Consider the following 25,760-nt stretch of genomic DNA (forward strand, 5'->3'; position numbering starts at 1 on the left):
CATAATGACAAAGCGAAAACAGGTTTTTAGAAATGTTTGGAAATGTGGGGCCTCCCGAGTGGCGCAGTGGTCTAAGGCTGTGCCACTAGAGATTCTGGGTTCGAGTCCAGGCTCTGTCGCAGCCGGCCGTGACCAGGAGACCCATTGGGTTTTGCACAATTGGCCCAGTGTCGTCCGGGTTAGGAGAGGGTTTGGTCGGCAGGGATATCCTTGTACCATCGTGCACTAGCGACTCCTGTGGCGGGCCAGGCGTAGTGCACGCTGACACGGTCGCCAGGTGTAAGGTGTTTCCTCCGACACATTGGTGCGGCTGGCTTCCGGGTTAAATGGGCACTGTGTCAAGAAGCAGTGCGGCTTGGTTGGGTTGTGTTTCGGAGGACGCATGGCTCTCGACCTTCGCCTCTCCCGAGTCCGTACGGGAGTTGCAGCGATGAGACAAGACTGTAACTACCAATTGGATACCACGAAATTGGGGAGAAAAAAGGGGTGAAAAAAAGAGAAAAGTTTGCAAATTAATTAAAAATAAAAAGCAGATTCCTTATTTACATACGTTTTCAGACCCTTTGCTATGAGGCTTGTAATTGAGCTCAGGTGCATCATGTTTCCTTTGATCATCTTTGAGATGTTTCTACAACTTGTTTGGAGTCCACCTGTGGTAAATTCAATTGATTGGACATGATTTGGAAAGGCACACCTGTCTATTTAAGGTCCCACAGTTGACAGTGCATGTCAGAGCAAAAACCAAGCAATGAGGTCGAAGGAATTATCCGTAGAGCTCTGAGACAGGATTGTGTCGAGGCACAGATCTGAGGAAGGGTGTCCAAAAAAATGTCTGCAGCATTGAAGGTCCCCAAGAACACAGTGGCCTCCATCATTCTTAAATGGAAGAAATTTAGAACCACCAACATTCTTCCTAGAACTGGCCGCCCGGGCCAAACTGAGAAATTGGGGGAGAAGGGCCTCGGTCAGGGAGGTGACCATGAACCCCATGGTCACTGTGACAGAGCTCCAGAGTTCCTCTTTGGAGATGGGAGAACCTTCCAGAAGGGCAACAATCTCTGCAGCACTCCACCGATCAGGCTTTAAATATAGAATAGCCAGACAGAAGCCACTCTTCAGTAAAAGCCACACGACAGCCCGCTTGGAGTTTGCCAAAAGGCACCTTAAGGACTCTCAGACCATGAAAAACAAGAGTCTCTGGTTTGATGAAACCAAGATTGAACTCTTTGGTCTGAATGCCAAGCGTCATGTCTGGAGGAAACTTGGCACCATCCCTCTGGTGAAGCATGTTGGTGGCAGCATCATGCTGTGGGGGATGTTTTTCAGCGGCAGGGACTGAGACACTAGTCAGGATCGAGGGAAAGATGAACCGAGCGAAGTAAGAGAGATCCTTGATGAAAACCTGCTCCAGAGCTTTCAGGACCTCAGACTGGGGCGAAGGTTCACTTTCCAACAGGACAACGACCCTAAGTACACAGCCAAGACAATGCACGAGTGGCTTCCGGACAAGTCTCTGAATGTCCTTGAGTGGCCCAGCCAGAGCCCGGACTTGAACCCGATCGGACATCTCTGGAGAGACCTGAAAATAGCTTTGCAGTGACGCTCCCCATCCAACCTGACAGAGCTTGAGAGGATATTCAGAGAAGAATGGGAGAAACACCCATTGGGAGAAACTCCAATTCTATCTCGGGGATCTACAGACAGTTCCTTGGACTTCATAGTATAGATTTTGCTCTGAGATGCACTGCCAACTGTGGGGTCAACTGTGGGACCTGAATATAGGCAGGTGTGTTTCTTTCTAAATCATGTCCAAACAATTGAATTGGCTACAGGAGGACTCCAATTGAGTTGTAGTGACATCTCAAGGATGCTGAAATGTACAGTTTCTTCAGGAGTATCAGCAAAGGGGTGTGAATACTTATGTGAATTAGATAATTCTGTATTTCAATTTTAATAAATTTGCTCTAAAAAATAATAATATACGTTTTCACTTTGTAATTATGGAGTATTGTGTGTACAGTCGTGGCCAAAAGTTTTGAGAATGACACAAATATTAATTTCCACCAAGTTTGCTGCTTCAGTGTCTTTAGAGATTTTTGTCAGATGTTACTATGGAATACTGAAGTATAAGGCTTTTATTGACAATTACATGAGGTTGATGCAAAGAGTCAATATTTGCAGTGTTGACCCTTCTTTTTCAAGACCTCTGCAATCCGCCCATGCATGCTGTCAATTAACTTCTGGGCCACATCCTGACTGATGGCAGCCCATTCTTGCATAATCAATGCTTGGAGTGTTGGCATGACACAGGAGTGATGGTAACGCTCACATTGTCTTCTCCGGACAAGCTTTTTTCCGGATGCCCCAAACAATCGGAAAGGGGATTCATCAGAGAAAATGACTTTACCCCAGTCCTCAGCAGTCCAATCCCTGTACCTTTTGCAGAATATCAGTCTGTCCCTGATGTTTTTCATGGAGAGAAGGGGCTTCTTTGCTGCCCTTCTTGACACCAGTTCATCCTCCAAAAGTCTTCACCTCGCACGCACACCTGCCTGCTGCCATTCCTGAGCAAGATCTGTACTGGTGGTGCCCGATCCCGCAGCTGAATCAATTTTAGGAGACAGTCCTGGCGCTTGCTGGACTTTCTTGGGCGCCCTGAAGCGTTCTTCACAACAATTGAACCGCTCACCTTGACGTTCTTGATGATCCGATAAATGGTTGATTTAGGTGCAATCTTACTGGCAGCAATATCCTTGCCTGTGAAGCCCTTTTTGTGCAAAGCAATGATGACGGCACATGTTTCCTTGCAGGTAACCATGGTTGACAGAGGAAGAACAATGATTCCAAGCACCACCCTCCTTTTGAAGCTTCTAGTCTGTTATTTGAACTCAATCAGCATGACAGAGGGATCTCCAGCCTTGTCCTCGTCAACACTCACACCTGTGTTAACGAGAGAATCACTGACATGATGTCAGCTGGTTCTTTTGTGGCAGGGCTGAAATGCAGTGGAAATGTTTTGGGGGGGATTCAGTTCATTTGCATGGCAAAGAGGGACTTTGCAATTAATTACAATTCATCTGATCACTCTTAATAACATTCTGGAGTATATGCAAATTGCCATCATACAAACTGAGGTGGCAGACTTTGTGAAAATGAATATTTGTGTCATTCTCAAAACTTTTGGCCACGACTGTAGATGGGTGAGAATTGTTATTTTTAATCAATTTTGAATTCAGGCTGTAACAACAATGTGGAATAAGCCAAGAGGTATGAATACTTTCTGAAGTCACTGTACATTTCAGTACATACACACAAAGTTGGTCACATGGGGGACAGCTGTTGTAACGTGAGGTGTTGCATTATTTGTTTTTTTGAAACCATTTTTGCTGTTAACTTGCGCTATATGAGATGGAAGGGAGTTCCTTGCAATCATGCCTCTGTATCAGAGGAGGCTGCTGAGGGGAGGATGGCTCATAATAATGGCTGGAATGGTTATTCCATTAGCTACAGCTATTACCACAAACCTGCCCTCCCCAATTAAGGTACCACCAAGCTCCTGTGCGCTGTATAATACTGTAGATATGTCGGGACCAGTTTATTACTGGTCACCCATTCTAAAACTGACCGCAACTCTATGTTTAGGGTTGCAGTGATTTCACTGTATGTGGTTGCTGACACATATAGGGTTGAATCATCAAAGGTTGCACTGAAATCTAACAGTATAGCTCTCACAATCTTGTTATCAATTTATTTTTAACAAATCATCAGTCATTTGTGTCAGTCTAGTACATGTTGAGTGCCCTTCTCTTTAAAACCTCACTAGGGTTGGGGGCACTATTTTCACCTCCGGATGAAAAGCGTGCCCAAAGTAAACTGCCTGTTACTCAGGCCCAGAATCTAGGATATGCATATACTTGGTAGTAATTGATTTGGATAGAAAACAATGTCTGTGAGTATAACAGAGCTGGCAGGCGAAAACCTGAGAAAAATCCATCCAGGAAGTGGGATTTTTTTATGTTTGTAGTTTTATATTGAATGCCTATACAGTATCCCGTGACTTAGGACTCAAATTGCACTTCCTATGGCTTCCACTAGATGTCAACAGTCTTTAGAAATTGTTTCAGGCTTGTATTCTGAAAAATTAGGGAGTAAGACCACTCTGAGTAAGTGGATAGTGGAAAGTCCCCAGACCTGTTTGCTGTGCACGACAGAGAGCGCGCCTTTCTTGTTTTTCTTTTATATTGACGAAGCTATTGTCCGGTTGAAATATTATTGATTATTATGACTAAAACAACCTGGGGATTGATTATAAACATCGTTTGACATGTTTCTACGAACTTTACTGATACTTTTGGGATTTTTCGTCTGCCTGTTGTGACTGCCTTTGAAGCAATTGGATTACTGAACAAAACGTGCCAACAAAACTGAGGTTTTTGGATATAAAGAAGGACTTTATCGAACAAAACAAACATTTATTGTGAAACTGGGAGTCTTGTGAGTGCAACCATATGAAGAACATCAAAGGTAAGTGATTAATTTTATCGCTATTTCTGACTTTTGTAACTCCAATACTTGGCTGGTAACTGTTTGTAATGTTTTGTGTGCTGGGCGCTGTCCTCAGATAATCGCATGGTATGCTTTCGCCGTAAAGCCTTTTCGAAATCTGACACCGCGGTTGGATTAACAAGAAGTTAATTTTTAAGCCGATGTATAACACTTGTATGTTTTATGAATTTTTATTATGAGTATTTCTGTTTTTGAATTTGGTGCTCTGCAATTTCACCAGATGTTGGCCAGGTGGGACGGTAGCGTCCCATATACCCATAAGAAGTTTTTAAGAATTCTGAAAGTCTATATTGGTCAAACATCATTTTTTCCAACAGTTTGCTAAGAACTGGCAGCAAGCTGATAGGTCGGCTGTTAAAACCAGTAAAGGCCACTTTACCATTCTTGGGTAGTGAAATGACTTTGGCCTACCACCAGGCCCGAGGACAAATATTGATCAATAACAATAGTTTTTTCCACCTCTCTCACAGTAACAAAATTCACACTTAGAATGTTTTTTTTTCCATTACTTGTTTTTTATGCATGAATACGATGGTTTACTGTTCGTTCTTGGCATTTCCTGCCTAAGTTTGCCCACTTTGCCAATGAAGTAATCATTCAAATGGTTGGTTATTCATCACAAAAGCATTTGATGTTGCCAATCTGATTTGAGGAAAGATGGAGTTGAATTTGTATTTCTGCCCATAATTTAAAGTACTAAAGTTTGTTTTCTATAATTCTTTATATCATTGATCTTGGCCTCATAATAAAGTTTCTTCTTCTTTTTGTCACATAATTTCTCAATTTGCAGTCAGCCAGTCAGATTGCAGGCAGCCAGACTTATTAGCCACTCCTTTCAACCCCCATCTCTTTCATCCATACAGTTTTTTAATTCCTCATCAACCCATGGAGCCATAACAGTTCGAACAGTCAGTTTCTTAACTGCTGCATGTGTGTTAATAATTGGAAGAAGCAATTTCATAAATTCATCAAATGCAGCATCTGGATGCTTCTTTTTTTTTTATTTTTTATTATTTTTTTTTTTAACCCCTTTTTCTCCCCAATTTTCGTGGTATCCAATCGCTAGTAATTACTATCTTGTCTCATCGCTACAACTCCCGTACGGGCTCGGGAGAGACGAAGGTCGAAAGCCATGCGTCCTCCGAAGCACAACCCAACCTAGCCGCACTGCTTCTTAACACAGCGCGCCTCCAACCCGGAAGCCAGCCGCACCAATGTGTCGGAGGAAACACCGTGCACCCGCCCCCCTCGGTTAGCGCGCACTGCGCCCGGCCCGCCACAGGAGTCGCTGGAGCGCGATGAGACAAGGATATCCCTACCGGCCAAACCCTCCCTAACCCGGACGACGCTAAGCCAATTGTGCGTCGCCCCACGGACCTCCCGGTCGCGGCCGGCTGCGACAGAGCCTGGGCGCGAACCCAGAGACTCTGGTGGCACCGCTAGCACTGCGATGCAGTGCCTTAGACCACTGCGCCACCCGGGAGGCCCATCTGGATGCTTCTTACAAATATTTGTGTATGATCTCCAGCTTTTGGAACCTTTGCTTTCCTTGATATTGCCACTATATTGTGTGCATCCAATGGGTACGGATATAGCTTTAGAATATAGTTCTAAAGTATTAGTAAAAATGTGATCATTACATGAGGATTATACAGTTCCTGTAGTGTTTGTAAACACTGTGGTAGGTTGATTAATAACCTGAATCAGATTACAGGCACTGGTTACAGAGAAGCTTCCTCTTGATGAAAACCAGTCAATATTCAGGTCCCCAAGGAAGTAGCCCTCTCTGTTTACATCAGAAGCTATCAAGCATTTCACCACATTATCTAGATACTGACTGTTAGTACTTGGTGGCCTATAACAACACCCTAAAATAATAAGCTTTAGATGAGGTAGGTGAACCTGGAACCACAAATCAAATCAAGTTTATTTTATATAGCCCTTCGTACATCAGCTAATATCTCGAAGTGCTGTACAGAAACCCAGCCTAAAACCCCAAACAGCAAGCGATGCAGGTGTAGAAGCGCAGCGGCTAGGAAAAACTCCCTAGAAAGGCCAAAACCTAGGAAGAAACCTAGAGAGGAACCAGGCTATGAGGGGTGGCCAGTCCTCTTCTGGCTGTGCCGGGTGGAGATTATAACAGAACATGGCCAAGATGTTCAAATGTTCATAAATGACCAGCATGACCAGCACAACACTTCAGCAACACTTGATATGAGATCTTCTCTAAGCGTTACAGGCATATGACTCTGAATATATACAGCAACACCTCCCCCATAGGCATTCCTGTCTCTTCTATAGATGTTATCCTTGTATTGCTTCTGCTGTATAATCAAAGGAATTACCTAAGTCTCAGAAATGGCTAATGTATGAATGTTATCTGATGTTAGCAAGTTACTGATTTTATTTACATTATTTCTAAGGCTACACATATTACCTGGGTAGATGATCAGAGATAGACATTGTCACGACTTCCACTGAAGGTGGCTCCTCTCCCTGTTCGGGTGGCGCTCGGCAGTCGTAGTCGCCGGTCTACTAGCTGCCACCGATCCTTTTTCCTTTTCTTTGGTTATGTCTGTCTTGTGTTTCACCTGTGTTCTATTTGGTTAATTAGGGGGGGTATTTAAATCTCGCCATTTCTTCCGGGTTTTGTGCGGGATTGTTTCGTTTGATGTCATTCAGTTTTGGGGTGTGTTTTTAGGTTCTGTTGTACAGGTGGTTTGAGGCTACTGTTGTAGTCCTGTTTTTCCTGTTCTTTGGACCTTGTTTATTAAACGCCCTTTTCGGAAACTTGCTTTATCCTGCGCCTGACTCCACACCCACATCTCCTTTTGGAGAGACCTGACAAACATAATATGGAAAATAACAAACAAAGCAAGAGAAAGTAAAAACATTATTCAGCAGTCCATCAATCATTTGGTTTGTGTACGTGTGTGTGTGTGCTGCGGAGTTGAAGCTATGAACCCTCAGACGTGGCTCTCTCATCCCTTCAAGGCTTTTGGGAGAGAGGGTGGACATTGAGCTTGTCATGGCGGATGTAAGCAATGTCCCCACAAGTTCTGACAGCTTTCATGGCTGGGATAAGTTATTTCCTCTTCTGGTGCACAGCTTCAGGATAGTCCTAGTTGAGGAAGATGTACATTCCTCTCACGTTTAGGCTCTTTCCAGAACAGCTACCTTGTCCTTGAACCTCAGGAACTTGACCACTTGTCACCTGGGCCGGTGATTGGTTTCTCAGTCCTGTGGGTGTGCTCCCTCTCAATCTTCTTGTGGTCCATCTTCAGTTTCTCAGTGATCATTTCCCTCACTTTGTCCTCAGACTCCGTCCAGGTCTCTTGGAGATTCTGCAATTCCCTCCACAACGTTGTTCCACCTTGATTGTCCCTCGAGATAATATGATTTATCATGGATTCACATACAGAACTGATGTCCTCTCTCAATGAATTACAGATTGCTGTCATCTTGCTGTTCTCTTGTTTAAACTCATCGAGCTGACCCTGTGAGAACTGCAAACTGTTCTTCATGTCCTTGACCTCTCTGGTCAGATCATCCATTCTTTTGTTAGTTGACAGTATTTCGACACAACACTTGAAGTTATTTTATTGTTGTTGTAACAACTGCTTGTCAAACTATTTTTGTTAGTTTAAAAGATCCTTCAAACACAACTGTCCTCAATGGTACTTCCACCGGCTTTGGTCTTTGTAATGATAGCAACATAGGTACGCTGTTACTCCTCACAGTTCCAGACAGGGCAGGTCACAAGGCAGATGGGAACAGCAACAAACAGCAGGGATTCAAACAGCCACACTCCCAGGACAATTCGTAGTCCTAGCCACAAGGGCTGTGAGCTGTGTTCAAGCTGCTGAGATAACCTGGCTAGCTTGATAGCTAACTAACGTTAGTTCGAAGCTAGGCTAGTGTATGCGCCAACAAGGGAACAATGAGCTACTTCTCTGGAGCAAAATAGACTTGCTATTGTTCCCTGTAATACAGTAAACGTCCTACACCTTAATGTGATGTAATACACCGAGTATACCAAACATTCGGAACACCTTCCTAATATTGAGGTGTCGAAAGGGTTCCACAGGGATGCTGACCCATGTTGACTTCAATGCTTCCCACAGTTGTGTCAAGTTAGCTGGATGTTCTTTGGGTGGTGGAACATTCTTGATACACATGGGAAACTGTTGAGTGTGAAAAACCCAGCAGCGTTACAGTTCTTGACATAAACCGGTGTGCCTGGCTACCCTGTTCAAAGGCATTTACATTTTTTGTCACGCCCATTCACCCTCTGAATGGCATACATACACAATCCATGTCTCAATTGTCTCAAGGCTTAAAAATCCTTATTTAACCTATCTCCTCCCCTTCATCTACACTGATTGAAGTGGATTTAACAGGTGACATCAATAAAAGATCATAGACTGACCAAGTGAATCTAGGTGAAAGCTATGTCATGGAAAGAGCTGGTGTTCTTAATGTTTTGTATACTCAGTGTCCAGTATGTTGACAACTTTTTGAAAATTACAGAATTACAAGGCAAAAGTCAATGTTTCTCAAACCTACAGAAGCAAATCATTTCTCCAAAACGAAATATGTGATGATATTAGTTGGCAGGGGTCTTTACTGCTACATTATTGTGTTTTCATCTATTTCTAATATCTTTTAAATATTTTTATGGTAGGTGTTGTCTAAGTCCCCCTTTTCATCTGTTTGACCAGCAATCAAAGCCTTTGCTTATTCCTATTTTTTGTATATAGAATGGTTGAAATATGTATATATGCCTACATTTCCCAAAAATATAGACTCTTACCTTTCATTTGACACCCAATTTGACATGATCCTATGATTTTCACGTGTTGGTGCTCATGGATCCTTTTACATGGAAATGCCCATTTGTTATTAGTCTGCAATCCATGCTGGCGAAGAGACTCTAAAGCGGCTGGTCACAAATCCTGACCCTGGATCAGAAGCCGTTGCTCTTCCTTCCCGAGTCAGAACCAGGACCGAACCTCAAGGGACAGAGACTTCACCACCACACAGAACACAACCAGTGGACAGGTAGACTGAACAACCTCAGTCCTGGTGGTCATCAGAGAGACAGAGGCTCCAGTCAGGGATCCAGTCTGCAGCCCAGAACCTTCTCTTCACAGTCTCAGTGCAGGGAGGGAGCAGGGCCTGGGGCTGATAGAGATAGACCTTCCTGTTCCTATGATACAAACACCACAGTATCCATGATGAACTGAGCAGGTCACCCTGAGCTTCAGCCTTCACAGAGAGTTGTGGGAGACCCCCCTGTTGGTAGTCTAATAGGAAGTCTGTCTTCTCTTTCAGGATCTCATCTAATGCCTAGTGAATGGGGTCATAGAAGGTCTAGGCCTGCCTCAGTTACCTCATGGTTACCCCACCAATACAGGATGGGTGTTCAACACAAGAGGTATCTAGCCTATAACACAGCACACAATCCCAACACCCAAACAATGGCTCGAGGTCAAGGAGGGAGCTCAAATACTAACCACCTGAGGGTGGTTGCTTCTGTTTCTACCTCCTCTAGTGTCATTGGGTCACAACGTGGTAGGTCGAGCATTAGGACGGACGCTGACAAGTGTCTTGGGGTAAGAGGGTTCTCTGGATTACTAAGTGCCTCAGTTGAGCATCTGGGTATGCTCACATTCTCACATGACTTGTTGTTTGGTGTGCTGGCATTAAAGTGTAACACTACATTTCCCCCTCTGAGTTTGGTTTTTCCTGTGTTCTAATCATAACACTATAACACTATAACACTATATAATAGTCCTAAATATTTCAAAAACTAAACTGCTTGGAGTAACTCTGTCATGGTCAAAACATATTGATACAACAGTAGCTAAGATGGGGAGAAGTCTGTCCATAATAAAGTGCTACTCTGCCTTCTGAACAGCACTATCAACAAGGCAGATCCTACAGGCCCTAGTTTTGTCACACCTGGACTACTGTTCAGTTGGGTGGTCAGGTGCCACAAAGAGGGACTTAGGAAAAATGCAATAGGCTCAGAACAGGGCAGCAGGCAGGCCATTGGATGTACACAGAGAGCAAACATTAATACTATGCACGTCAATCTCTCCTGGCTCAAAGTGGAGGAGAGATTGACTTCATCACTACTTGTATTTGTGAGAGTAATTGACATGTTGAATGCACCGAGCTGTCTATCTGCCAAGGCAGCAGCTAATGGGGATCCATAATAAATACCAATACAAATACACAATTGCCTGTATGTTGTGTCTCAGTAAAAGGGGGAATCATTCTACTCAGGAGAACTTCTACATTCCAAATCCACAAAGTTTACACTCCAAGAAGAGTTGCTGCTCATTCTGCGGTACAGTCCAGTGGAGGCTGCTGAGGGGAGGACGGCTCATAATAATGTCTGGAACGGCGCGAATGGAATAACATTTGATAACATTCCACTCCAGCCGTTACCATGAGCCCGTCCTCCCCAATTAAGGTGCCACCAACCTCCTGTGGTATGTGAGCGCCGCGTTAATTGAATCCGGTATCAGGATAAATAAAAAGCAAGGTCTGCTAACTTTCTTTAATTAACGCAAGCAATAAATGGCAAATGCAATTTTCGTATATACAGGTTCGCTGTGTCACCGCGCAGGGTAAAACAGAGAACTGGCAGGAAGTACGTAAACAGTTGTTCTTATACCGTGATTACGTAGTTCCAACCCGTCTGTTGGCCTATCACAGTAGAGGCTGAGCGTGGTTTAAACTTTGCTCAGCCTATCGCCGGCACTCAGACTTGTCCCAGTCTCTTGATGCTCTCATCTGTCCGCATCTGGTCGTTGGGTAGATTAGATCCGTCTTGTGCCGCTCCCGATGCTACAGTGTCCTACCCTCCCTGGCTGGCCTGGAGATATGCACCCCTCCCCTCTCCAGATTGACCACAGCTTTTGCATCAAGGCACTCTATGTTGCTCAATCTTTACACACATCTGCATTGTTTGTGTGTGTGTGTAACAAAACAATATTCATCTTCAAACAATATGGTAGCGGGCCATAATGCATAAACATAAATCCTATCAGGTACAGTCCAATAAATGATGGGACTACACACACAAAAAACATTGTTGACCATTTAGGCTTTAAAAAATTAAACATAAATCACATAGAAATACTTTCAATTATCATTTGTATGATAACTAGTATAAAATATATCGATAATTGTGGACATTTTCCATTATTTTGGCACTAATTATTTACAAAGTGTACAGGACTCTTATTCAGGATTCCAAAAATACGTGACTCGGAAGTACTTAGTTCTTTTTGTCTGCGTCACAGTTGCTGGACCACAGAGTCCATGTAGTGGCTTTGGTCGGACTTTTGCGCAAACAACAAAACCGCAGTGTCCAATTACAATTTCTACGTTAGCGTTTTTAATTCGCGTTGGAGATAGGATTTGGTTGACATATGTTATTTAGGCAACGCTAGCTAGCTGCTAACAATGACTAACTATATGGTTTTTCACACTCAAATAGCCTCCGTCATGGAGGTGCTGGCGAATGCAGCCGTGGCAGAGATCTGTAAACTCGTAGACGACGACTATGCAGTGTTTCGTTTGGAAATAACTCAAAGCCAGAAAGAAAACAGGACATTGCGGAGGAAACTACAGCTACTGGAACTGAAGGTGGCACGGGAGCGCGCAGAGAGGACAATGCGAGAGCGCGTCCTCGCCAGTCGTACCAGTAGTGTCAAGATCCTCGATCGATACAGAGGAATGGCAAGAGGTACATTTAGCAGAAGGCCAAGACTGCCGGCCATAGCGCCCTGTTCCCCTCAGCGCACGTGTGGCTTTACATGTGTTAAGCACATATGGTTGACCAAAATTGGGTGTTGGTCAGTTTTTGGATTGCAAGGAATAATTCCACTGATTCCATAGTTATCTTGAACAAAGACACTATCATATTTTAACCAGATTCTTGATTTACAACATTTCCTATTATTTACTAATTGAAAACAATATGATGCATGGAACATAAATCGATCTATAAATAGTATATCAAGAAGTTATGAGAAGTGTTACCTTAGTGTCAAAACTGTCAATAGTGTACCTAACCATCTCTTTTCCCCCAATCACTGTCAGGTGAAGGACATCTCACTGGAGGCCACAGGAGCTTTGTGAAGCCAGTGGAACACACTACATGGAGAGATGACCAACCAATCACTGTTGATGAGGGGAGTGGAACCTCAACCCAGCATGTTATCATAATAGAGGTTAGTGTAATAGTGTTGCATAAAAAAGTGTTACTTTGTAAATCAAATGTGGCCTGTTTATTTCCGAAAGGCTCCCCTCAGCTATTCACTTCCTTACAGTGCATTTTCTACATTTTGTTACATTACAGCCTTATTCTGAAATTGATTACATTGTGTTTTTCCTACATCAATCTACACACAATTCCCCATAATGGCAAAACAATTATATATATTTAATTTACATAAGTATTCAGACCCTTTTCTCAGTACTTGGTTGAAGCCTCTGTCAGCGATTACAGCCTTGAGTCTTCTTGGGTATGACGCTACAAGCTTAGAACACCTGTATTTGAGGAGTTACTCCCATTCTTCTCTGCAGATCCTCTCAAGCTCTATCAGGTTGGATAGGGAGAGTCGCTGCACAGCTATTTTAAGGTCACTCCAGAGATGTTCGATCGGGTTAAATTCCGGGCTCTGGCTGGGCCACTCAAGGATATTCATAGACTTGTCCCAAAGCCACTCCTGCGTGGTCTTGGCTGTGTGCTTAGTGTCGTTGTCCTGTTGGAAGATGAAACTTCACCCCAGTCTTAGGTCCTGAGCAGGTTTCTAACAAGGATCTATCTCTCTTACTTTGTTCCGTTCATCTTTCCCTCGATCCTGACTAGTCTCCCAGTCCCTATCTCTGAAAAACATCCCCACAGCATGAATCTGCCACCACCATGCTTCACCGTAGGGATGGTATTGGCCAGGTGATGATCGGTGCCTTGTTTCCTCCAGACGTGACGCTTGGCATTCAGTCTTGATTTCATCAGACCAGAGAATCTTGTTTCTCATGGTCTGAGAGTCCTTTGGGTGCCTTTTAGCAAACTCCAAGTGGGCTGTCATGTGCCTTTTACTGAGTTGCTTCCGTCTGGCCACTCTACTATAAAGACCTGATTGGTGGAGTGCTGCAGAGATGGTTGTCTTTCTGGAAGGTTCTCCCATCTCCACAGAGGAACTCTGGAGCTCTGTCACAGTGATCATTGGGTTCTTGGTCACCTCCCTGACCAAGGCCCTTGTCCCCCGATTGCACAGTTTGGTCTTGGTGGTTACAAACTTCTTCCATTTAAGAATGATAAAGTCCAATGTGTTCTTGGGGACCTTCAATGCTGCAGAATTTTTTTGGTACCCTTCCCCAGATCTGTGCCTCGACACAATCCTGTCTCGAAGCTCTACGAACAATTCCTTCAACCTCATTGCTTGGTTTTTGCTCTGACATGCACTGTCAACTGTGAAACCTTATATAGACAGGTGTGTGCCTTTCCAAATCATGTCCAGTCAATTGAATTTACCACAGGTGCACTCAAATTAAGTTGTAGAAACATCTCAAGGATGATCAATGGAACCAGGATGCACCTGAGCTCAATTGCTTTATAGCAAAATAAGGTTTTTATGTTTTTTACTTTTAATACAATTGCAAAAATGTCTATAAACCTGTTTTCGCTTGGGCATTATGGGGTGTTGTGAGTTGATTGAGGACATTTTGAATAAGGCTGTAACATAAAAAAAATTGGAAAAAGTGAAGGGGTCTGAATACTTTTCGAATGCACTGTACATCTACATCCTCATTTATTTTGTGAGACTTCCCTATGACATTGTTATTCAACTCATGTACCGGTAATAACCTCCTCTCTTCTTGTGTCAGTCTGCAGATGCAGAGGCTGCAGGTCCTGGGGTTAAGCAGGAGATGGCTGAAGGAGAAGAGGACCCACAGCACAGCAGAGACATCCAGACTGCAGTGGCTGGAGCGCCCCCTGTAGCCACAGAGGACCCCACCACCGCCCCAGCGCAGCCCAGCAGCATCACAGAGGTCAGTGGAACGCCGGACACCATCTTCAAGACAGAGACATACCCCAAGACTTCAACGGGGCTGGGGCGACTGGGCTGTCCTCCTGCACCCCACTCAGAGTATTTACTTTATGGTAACCATAGCCCGACGACAGTTCTGTCCCGTCAGGACCCAAGTGACTCATTACAGACTGTCAATGATCCGTCCTGTTCATACGCTACAGAGACACAGATGATACCTGGTGACATGCCTGTGGGCTTAGATACACAGACTAATTCAATGAGAGGGAACTGGAACCAGTACAGTAGTAGTGTATATTCTGAAAAGTGCCTGGATGAGAAAAGGGATGGTCTGGCCTTAGATGATGTGACTGTGAAAGTGGAGGATGACGCTCTTAAATGGAATGAAGACGAGACTCATTTAGGAGAAGGACACTCGCAGGGCAACAGCAGTGACTTCTTAGACTACAGGGAAAGCTTGGAGACAAATCTAAATGTTGGGACCCACTCCCCTTTACACGCGTTCAGGGATCACAACCCAGTGTCCACGTCAATGGGGCCTTCCGATTCACACAGCCATGTCCTTTTCGATCAGGTATTGAATTCAAACGACAGGGTTAGAGCCCAGGCTCTGGGTGGGGGAGCAACATCAGGAAAAAGTAAAGAGAAACGGTTCCTCTGCGCGTTCTGTAACAAAGGCTTCAGCTGCCCCCAGAAGGTGGAGATCCACCAGAGGGTCCACACAGGGGAGAAACCCTACAGCTGTACCCAGTGTCATATTCGCTTCGCCCAGGCTGGTGACCTGAAGAGGCACCAGAGGGTCCACACAGGGGAGAAACCCTTCAGCTGTACCCAGTGTAACATGCGCTTTGCCCATGCTGGCAACCTGAAGAGACACCAGAGGGTCCACACAGGGGAGAAATAATACAGCTGAGAAGAGATTCTACCGCCAGCACCAGCTGAAGATGCACCTGAAGGTCCACACGGGAGGGAGGTGGTTCGCACTGCAGGACGAGGTTCTCAGAGGGGAGTTACCTCAGGATACACCAGCAGAAAACCATTCCACTCGATAGCTTCTGACGTTTAGATCAAACCCTGCATTAAAGACAAAGATGAATTGTCAAAAGATCCCCAGTTGCATTTGGAATTACGAGTAACATATTTTAGTGTTGAATATTCGGGAGGAATGTTGCTTCCAGACGTGTGATATACTCTGAGTGTACAAAACATTAGGAACAACTGCTCTTTCCATGAATCCAGGTGAAACCTACAGTATGACCCCTTATTCATGTCACTTGTTAAATTCACTTCAATCAGTGTCGATGAAGGGCAGGAGACAGGTTAAAGAATATTTTTTTACGCCTTGAGACAATTGAAACATGGATTATGTATGTGTGCCGTTCAGAGGGTGAATGGGCAAGTCCAAAAGATTTAAGTGCGGGGTATGTTAGTAAGTGCCGGGCGCACCTGTTTGAGTGTGTCAAGAACTGCAACGCTGCTGTTTCCCGTGTGTATCAAGAATGATCCACCACCCGAAGAACATCCAGCCAACTTGACACAACTCTGGAAGCACTGGAGACCTTTTGAGTCCATGCCCCGACCAATTAAGGATGTTCTGATGGCAAAAAGGGGTGTAACTCCATATTAGGAAGGTGATCCTATTGTTTTGCGTACTCAGTGTATAAGGCATATATAAGCCTAAAAAAATGTGTTAGTACTGTGTGGGCCAGTGGTTCCCAACTCCAGTCCTCGAGTACTCCCAACAGCACACATTTGTTGTTGTAGCCCCAGACAAAATAAACTGCTGATTCAACTCATTAACTATGTTTCCATTAGTTTGCCCAGAGATTTTTCATTGACATTTAGAAAGTTTGCGTAGAAAATAGATGTGACAGTTGCCTATTGCGGTGCGTTTCCATTGAACTGTCTTGTCGATCAAAAACAGCAGACGTAATATGACTTCACATCAAGAAAAAGTACCAGTCAAAAGTTTGGACACACCTACACATTCAAGGGTTTTTCTTTTCTTTTGACTATTTTCTACATTGGAGAATAATAGTGAAGACATCAAAACTATGAAATAACACGTATGGAATCATGTAGTAACCAAACAAAACAATATATTTTAGATTCTTCGAAGTAGCCACCCTTTGCCTTGATGACAGTTTTGCACACTCTGAAATATCACATATCACATTTACATACGTTTTCAGACCCTTTACTCAGTACTTTGTTGAAGCACCTTTGGCAGCGATTACATCCTTGTGTCGTCTTGGTTATGACGCTACAAGCTTGGAACACCTGTATTTGAGGAGTTTCTCCCATTCTTCTCTGCAGATCCTCTCAAGCTCTGTCAGGTTGGATGGGGAGCGTCGCTGCACAGCTATTTTCAGGTCTCTCCAGAGATGTTCGATTGGGTTCAAGTCCGGGCTCTGGCTGGGCCACTCAAGGACATTCAGAGACTTGTCCCGAAGCCACTCCTGCATTGTCTTGGCTGTGTACTTTTTAAATTACAATTTATTTAACCTTTATTTAACCAGGTAGGCTAGTTGAGAACAAGTTCTCGTTTACAACTTCGACCTGGCCAAGATAAAGCAAAGCAGTGCGACAAACAACAACACAGTTACACATGGAATGAACAAACATACAGTCAATAACACAATAGAAAAAGTCTATATACAGTGTGTGCAAATGAGGTAAAATAAGGGAGGTAAGGCAATAAATAGGCCATGGTGGCAAAATAATTACAATTTAGCAATTAAACATGAGTGACGGATGTGCAGAAGATGAATGTACAAGTAGAGATGCTGGGGTGCAAAGGAGCAAAAATAAATAAATAACAGCATGGGGATGAGGTAATTGGATGGGCTATTTACGGATGGGCTATGTACAGGTGCAGTGATCTGTGAGCTGCTCTGACAGCTGGTGCTTAAAGTTAGTGAGGGAGATAAGTCTCCAGCTTCAGTGATTTTTGCAATTCGTTCTAGTCATTGGCAGCAGAGAACTGGAAGGAAAGGCGGCCAAAGGAGGAATTGGCTTTGGGGGTGACCAGTGAAATATACCTGCTGGAGCGCGTGCTACGGGTGGGTGCTGCTATGGTGACCAGTGAGCTGAGATTAGGCGGGGCCTTACCTAGCAAAGACTTCTAGATGACCTGGAGCCAGTGGGTTTGGCGACGAATATGAAGCGAGGGCCAGCCAACGAGAGCATACAGGTCGCAGTGGTGGGTAGTATATGGGGCTTTGGTGACAAAACAGATGGCACTGTGATAGACTACATCCAGTTTGCTGTAGAGTGTTGGAGGCTATTTTGTAAATGACATCGCCGAAGTCGAGGATCGGCAGGATAGTCAGTTTTACGAGGGTATGTTTGGCAGCATGAGTGAAGGATGCTTTGTTGCAAAATAGGAAGCCGATTCTAGATTTAATTTTGGATTGGAGATGCTTAATGTGAGTCTGGAAGGAGAGTTTACAGTCTAACCAGACACCTAGGTATTTGTAGTTGTCCACATATTCTAAGTCAGGACCGTCCAGAGTAGTGATGCTGGATGGGCGGGCAGGTGCGGGCAGCGATCGTTTGAAGAGCATGCATTTAGTTTTACTTGCATTTAAGAGCAGTTGGAGGCCACGGAAGGAGAGTTGTATGGCATTGAAGCTCGTCTGGAGGTTAGTTAACACAGTATCCAAAGAAGGGCCAGAAGTATACAGAATGGTGTTGTCTGTGTAGAGGTGGATCAGAGAATCACCAGCAGCAAGAACGACATCATTGATGTATACAGAGAAAAGTGGTACTTAAGGTCGTTGTTCTGTTGGAAGGTGAACCTTCACCCCATAAAGGCCTGATTTGGTGGAGTGCTGCAGAGATGGTTGTCCTTCTGGAAGGTTCTCCCATCTCCACAGAGGAACTCAGAGCTCTGTCAGACTAACCATCAGGTTCATCTCCCTGACGAAGGCCCTTCTCCCCCGATTGCTCAGTTTGGCCAGGCGGCCAGCTCTAGGAAGTCTTGGTGGTTCCAAACTTCTTCCATTTAAGAATGATGGAGCACACTGTGTTCTTGGGGACCTTCAATGCTGCAGAAATGTTTTGGTACCCTTCCCCAGGTTTTTCCTTCGACCTTATGGATTGGTTTTTGCTTTGACACGCACTGTCAACTGTGGGACCTTTATATAGACGGGTGTGTGCCTTTCCAAATCATGTCCAATCAATTGAATTTACCACAGGTGGACCCCAATCAATTTTTGTAGAAACATCTCAAGGATGATCAATGGAAACAGGATGCATTTGAGCTCAATTTTGAGTCTCATAGCAAAGGGTCTGAATACTTATGAAAATAATGTATTTTTGTTTTTAAATTTGCAAAAATGCCTAAACCTGTTTTCGGTTTGTCATTATGGGGTATTGTGTGTAGATTGCTGAGATTTTTTTTAAAATTTAAAATGACATTTTAGAGTAAATCTGTAACGTAACAAAATTTGGAAAAAGTCAATGGGTCTGAATAGTTTTCCGAAGGCACTGTATATAGCAACACCTCCCCCATAAGCATTCCTGTCTCTTCTATAGATGTTATACTTGTATTACTACTGCTGTATCATCAAAGGAATTATGACATATTATCTCAAATGGCTAATATATGAATGCTATCTGATGTTAGCAAGTTATTGATTTCATTATCCTTATTTCTAAGGCTACATATATTAATATGAGCAAATGTTTTTGCCCTTTCTTGGGTAGCTTCTCAGAGACATACATATATGGAAAAGAACAAACAAAGAAAGAGAGAAAAAAAACATTCAGCAGTCCATTAATCAGTTGGTGTGTGTGTGTTTTCTGCGGGTGGACAATAAGCCTGTCATAGTGGATGTAAGCAATGTACCCACACGCTTTGGCAGCTTTCATGGCTGGGACAAGTTATTTTCTCTTCTGGCGCACAGCTTCAAGAACTTGAAGAATTTTGAAGAGAATAATAGGCAATTGTTGGTTAATCCAGGTGTGGAAAGCTCTTAGACTTACCCGAAAAGGCTCAAAGCTGCCAAAGGTGATTCTAACATGTATTGACTCAGGGGGTTAAATACTTATCTAATTATGATATATTAGTGTTTTATTTTTCAATTTTTTTAAATAAAAATGTTAGAATTTTTCTTCCACTTTGTGTAGAACTATTTTGTGTAGAACGTTGAATTTTTTTTTTTTTTCAATTGAATCAATTTTTATTCTACATGGTAAAATAACTAAATGTGGAAAAAGTCAAGGGGTGTGAAAATGTTATGAAGGCACTGTATATGATGTTCCCAAATGCTTATTTTATAACTTCCATTCAACTACATAATTTCTTTCCCAAGACACTTAATAAGAAAATGAATGTAGTTTATCATGCAGATTTGTAGTTTAGACGTGTATGTGTGGTTTTCATATGGTGTATTTTAAACTTATCTATGTTTTAATAAACACAAAATGGGACTTTTCATTCTAAGACTTTCATTGAGACTCTCTTTTGTATACATATTTAGCATACAGTACACCTGACAGCGCTTTATAACTAAATATACAATGAGCTCAAAGTATTGGGACGGGTACGCGCAATGCCGTCTGGGGTACGACAAATAAAAATGTGATTCACTTTTTTTTTTACACATTTTTGGGACATTTTCGGTCCATTTTATAATTAACATTGGGGTGAGTTTTTTTTTTTCTTGACTGAGTAGCCTCGTTTCACTGCCAAAAATGAAATTAAACCATCTAGTGTTAAGCGAAATAACAACACAATGTCAAATATAGGTAGCCTAGTCAAATAATTAACATCCAATCACATAAAATGTTACTCTCTCGCGGGAATTCCACTAACGGTCAGTATGTAGCCAAACGTAGCTGCTGCTCATGTTGGTATCTACTGATAGCGCAAAAGCCATGACAGGGAGACATAGTGGAGTGGTAACGCACGTGCATGACCGCTTGAAAAACGTTTTGGACACTGCAGTGAAAATGGTTAACTTCGTTAAAGCAAGGCCCCTGAACTCTTGTGTATTTTCTGCATTATGCAACGATATGGGCAGCGACCATGTAACACTTTTACAACATACAGAAGTGTGCTGGTTATCAAGGGCCGAAGTATTGATAAAAAAATTTAAATTGAGAGATGAGCTTAAAGTTTTCTTTACTGACCATCATTTTCAATTGTCTGACCTCTTGCATGATGACGATTGAGGCTATGATTAAGAAGTTGGAGCTCTTCTGTCTGCATTAACAAGGACAACACACAGGTCTTCCCATCATTGTATGATTTTGTGTGTGCAAATGAACTCAAGCTCACGGACAATGTCATGTGATATAGCGAAGCACCTGACTGAGGGAGTTGGGTGCGCAATTACGCAGGTACTTTCCTGAAACGGATGACACAAACAACTGGATTCGTTATCCCTTTCCACTTACCGATATCTGAACAAGAGAGCCTCATCGAAATTGCAACAAGCGGTTCTGTGAAAATTGAATTTAATCTGAAGTTTTGACAGATTTCTGGATTGGGCTGCATTTAGAGTAGCCTGCCTTGGCAAATCATGCTGTTAAAACACGGATTCCCTTTGCAACCACGTACCTATGTGAGAGTGGATTCTCGGCCATCACTAGCATGAAAACTAAATACAGGCACAGACTGTGTGTGGAAAATGATTTAAGACTGAGACTCTCCAATACAACCCAACATTGCAGAGTTATGTACATCCTTTCAAGCATACCCTTCTCATTAACCTGTGGTGAGTTATTCACAATTTCCGATTAACAAATAAGGTTTTATATGTAAGATGGTTAAATAAAGAGCAAAATTATTTATTATTATTATTATTTGTGTCCTGGTCCTATAAGAGCTCTTTTTCACTTCCCACGAGCCGGGTTGTGACAAAAACTCACACTCATTCTTATGTTTAATAAATGTATCGTATAGTGTGTGTGTGTGGCAGGCTTGCAATGATGGCAAAAACATTTGAGTGATCTGACCCTGGTGCCAGAGGGGGTACGCAGCTGGAGGTTGAATGTTTGAAGGGGTACGGGACTATTAAAAGTTTGGGAACCACTGTTTTAGCACTTTCGATTGTAAATTATACAATGACTTTGAGGTTAAAGTACAGAATGTCAGCTTTAAACGGAGGGTATTTTAATCCATATCGGGTGAACCGTTTAGAAATGACAGCACTTTTTGTACATATTCCCCCCATTTTAGGGGACCAAAAGTAATGTGACAATAAAAGTGAAAAAGTTACAGAAGCACAAATATCATACCCCCACAAAAATGTGTCACTGTCCCAATACTTTTGGAGCTTACTGTACCTACACATACCCACACACTAACAAACACCTACTGTACACGTCAAAATAGTTTTGTCAGGTTTGTCTGATGACTTTTGACTTATCTTAGCTGACTTATTTCTACCCACAACGTCATATTTATGTCCACCATGATGTGTTTAACAACAATGAAGTAATTATTTAACTACGGCATAGGACTCAAACGTCTGTGTGTGTGTGTACGTACGTACCTGAGGGAGTGTATGTCTGTGTAATCTGTATCACCTGTCTCTTCCAGGAGGAGTGTCTGGGGAACCCTGAGGGGACCATGGTCATGGAGGACAACCAGACTACACCTTCTCCTGAACCAACAGAGGAACAAGCTGAGCAGCACAGGACCACACACAGTCTCACTGAGGTGAGCCCACTGTGAACTACTGTCTGACTGGTATTAGGTCAGGTCTTAAATAATTTTGTCTTAAGTGTGGGACCATGCCATTGAATTTTCTGACCATTAGTATAGTATCAAATCAACTAACATGTTTGTATTGTACTCATAGCAGTCCATCATTGCCCAATCAGAAGATGTTCCATAGCAGGGTGCTCATATTAGATGTCTTTTTTTTAAATATATTTTTAAATATATTTAAAAAAAATGTTATCCCCTTTTCTCCCCAATTTTCGTGGTATCCAATCGCTAGTAATTACTATCTTGTCTCATCGCTACAACTCCCGTACGGGCTCGGGAGAGACGAAGGTCGAAAGCCACGCGTCCTCCGAAGCACAACCCAACCAAGCCGCACTGCTTCTTAACACAGCGCGCCTCCAACCCGGAAGCCAGCCGCACCAATGTGTCGGAGGAAACACCGTGCACCTGGCCCCCTTGGTTAGCACGCACTGCGCCCGGCCCGCCACAGGAGTCGCTGGAGCGCGATGAGACAAGGATATCCCTACCGGCCAAACCCTCCCTAACCCGGACGACGCTAGGCCAATTGTGCGTCGCCCCACGGACCTCCCGGTCGCGGCCGGCTGCGACAGAGCCTGGGCGCGAACCCAGAGACTCTGGTGGCGCAGCTAGCACTGCGATGCAGTGCCCTAGACCACTGCGCCACCCGGGAGGCCCCATATTAGATGTCTTGATCCAACATCCTCTCACTCTGTATCTCTTACAGTCAGTAGACATGGAGGATCGGAAGCCTGATCTGCAGCTGGTCAAAGAGGAGACAGTAGAAGACGGACCAGAGAGCATTGACCTGCTGAGTGGACTAAAGATGGGGGAGCAAGATAACGGAGAAATACATATAGCCTACATACAGTAATATATATTCAAATAGGAATAGTGATGCAACTGGCTTTTTTATTTTTCTTCATTCAGAAAATTAAACTTATGTTTACATACAAAAACACACAATGTATGAACTTGACCAGGTAATTGACCAAAGAATCTCCATATGTAGAGTTCTCTGCCATGTTTATCAAGTCTATTTTGTAACCTCTTCCTGCAGGTGGTTGGCTGGAGGCTAACAGTGGAGACTGGGCGGCCATCTTGGATTCCCAGACTGGTGCAGCCAAGGGCCCGGGGGATGACATCACTGAGCTGGCCAGGACCAGAGGCGACATAGTGGAGGTCAGTGGATGGGACAGCATCTTCAACTCTGGGCTGGGGAACAACACTGTTAACCACAACCAGAAACAGACAGTCGAACACAAAACAACAACCGATCATAGTCTCCATGACAACAGACTGGCTGAGACCAGGGTGAGGAGTAGAATTGGTCTGCGGGGACAGGGAGATGTCCGTATGAGGCGGGAGAGAACAGACACAGACTCGGCTAGCGATGCTCCATCCTGCTCCTATAGTTGTGATTCAGAGAGACTGATGGCGCCTCAGGTTAACCCCCTAACAGGTGCTGCCTTCAGCCTGCCTTCTATAGGATCTATCAACTGGAACATGGACCCTGAGACAACACAGACGCTCCCTGACCTTCGTCCTCCTCACACTCTCCTTATGTTAAACCAGACCTCAGACAATGCCAGTGCCTCAACACTAAATGGCTTCACAAGCTCATTGACAAATGACAGTAGTAGAGACACTATCAGCAGATCCGGTGGCAAAGAGAAGCTCTTCCCTAGTTCGTTCTGTGGGAAAGCCTTCAGTTTCCCCAAACAGGTGGAGATCCACCAGAGGATGCACACGGGGGAGAAACCGTTCGGCTGCCACCTGTGCCGGGCCAGTTCCTCCCACTCATCCTGCCTGAAGAGGCACCAGAAGGTCCACACAGGTGAGAAACTCTACAGCTGCCCCCATTGTGAGAAGAGGTTCTCCCACCAGCACCAGCTGAAGAGGCACCTGAAGGTCCACACAGGAGAGAGGCCATTCGCCTGTACGCACTGCGGGAAGAGGTTCTCAGAGAGGAGATACCTCAGGATACACCAGCAGAAAATGCACACAGACCATGAAGAGTGTATAGTGTAATGTAGTACTAGTTAGTTTGTAGTTAATTCTGTTGGTTTTGGATGTATAGGGAACTGGATGAGGCGAACTGAGGAAAGAATGAGTATGATGAGACAGAGTAGATGATATAGTGATGGTGTGATGGTGTCTGTAGAAATGCTTCTCTGATGAAAAGTGACAACCTGTCATGTTGTTTGATGCTGGTGTTTTATAATGAAGAAATTATAGTGCCTTAATTCATGTTTATCTGACTCTGTATTGAACACATTTATTTTAGTTATTGAACTACAGCAGGTATAGTGGATTTACATCCGGTAACGAATTACATCATGGGTCCCTGATCTATACTATACAGAAATGCATAATTATGGCTATGAATATAATTTGCTTCATGGTGATGTATCCTGAATAGGTACACAAAGGTAGAGAAATATGTCATATCCGTATATTGCATATTTGGGTATTATTCTATACACTGGTTATTATTGTCCGTCCTCAAACAAGATCACATTTGGATGGCTATGACCAGACAAAATCTGAAACCATCATAGTTTATACTGTACTGTTCTCTACTGTGCTCTACTGTGCTGAACTCCACTCTACTGTACTCTACTTTACTGTTCTGTACTTTACTGTTGTTACAGGCTTAGGTTTTTCCAGTTATATTTTGAGGTTGGACGTTACCTCATTGGTCAGTATGTGTTCAACCTGTGCTGGTCTGTCATCTCATTAGTAAGGTGTTTCACCTGTGCTGGCACAGTGCTCCAGATGTCTTGAGAGATGTGGAGGGTTAACACCTTTAGTTGGCTCCCCCTATTTGATTTATAAACAATCCTTTATCTGATCTTCACTGTTTTTGTTTTGCTCCACTTTTTTGCTTCCTGTCTTTAAAAACCTCTTAAGGATCTATCCCTTTTTTTCCTTCCAATTTTCACCTAAAATGACCCAGATCTAACCACCTGTAGCTCAGGACCTGAAGCAAGGATATGCATATTCTAGATACCATTTGAAAGGAAACACTTTGAAGTTTGTGGAAATGCGAAATTAATGTAGGAGAATATAACACATTATATCTGGTAAAAGATAATACTAAAAAACATGCGTCATCTTTGAAATGCAAGAGAAAGGTCATACATTGAGATAGGATTCTAGGTGTAATTTAGATGTTTTCCACAAGATGGCAGCAGTGTGTGGAATTGGTTGTTGTTAAGTTTGGTGTAGGCTTTAATTTAGTTTGCCTTTTCTGGTGCAATTTTAATGGTCGCTCATCGTGGGTGTCTTTTAGGTCCCAGTTGTTGTTGCTAGTCAACTTTCAGTGGACACCCCCATGAGTGTCTTTCAGAACCCCTCCTAGAACTTCACCTGTTTCTCTTTGGTTTTTGTTCGTAACCCCCTCCTGTTTGAGCAACAAT

The 25,760-nt window shown here is 43.5% G+C and overlaps 2 protein-coding genes across 3 annotated transcripts; both read left to right on the forward strand.

Moving 5' to 3' along the window:
* Nucleotides 1-11,849: 11,849 nt before the first annotated feature.
* On the forward strand, nucleotides 11,850-23,520 carry LOC139566801 (uncharacterized). 2 transcript variants are annotated; one of them, XM_071388128.1, is made up of 6 exons: nucleotides 11,871-12,328; nucleotides 12,685-12,815; nucleotides 14,476-14,640; nucleotides 22,192-22,311; nucleotides 23,066-23,208; nucleotides 23,399-23,520. In XM_071388128.1, exons 1-6 carry the CDS (start codon nucleotides 12,046-12,048, stop codon nucleotides 23,415-23,417), a joined length of 861 nt encoding a protein of 286 aa, XP_071244229.1. In that variant the 5' UTR covers nucleotides 11,871-12,045; the 3' UTR covers nucleotides 23,418-23,520. The 2 variants fall into 2 exon arrangements, with proteins under 2 accessions (XP_071244228.1, XP_071244229.1); XM_071388127.1 differs by lacking the exons at nucleotides 22,192-22,311; nucleotides 23,066-23,208; nucleotides 23,399-23,520 and having other exon boundaries at nucleotides 11,850-12,328; nucleotides 14,476-20,096.
* A 174-nt stretch (nucleotides 23,521-23,694) lies between these two features.
* Nucleotides 23,695-25,198, forward strand: LOC139566807 (gastrula zinc finger protein XlCGF8.2DB-like). Its single transcript, XM_071388135.1, has one exon. The coding sequence runs from the start codon at nucleotides 23,695-23,697 to the stop codon at nucleotides 24,367-24,369; it is 675 nt and encodes a 224-aa protein (XP_071244236.1). The 3' UTR covers nucleotides 24,370-25,198.
* The last annotated feature ends 562 nt before the right edge of the window (nucleotides 25,199-25,760 follow it).

Source organism: Salvelinus alpinus, chromosome 39, assembly GCF_045679555.1.
Source record: "Salvelinus alpinus chromosome 39, SLU_Salpinus.1, whole genome shotgun sequence".
NCBI lineage: Eukaryota > Metazoa > Chordata > Actinopteri > Salmoniformes > Salmonidae > Salvelinus > Salvelinus alpinus.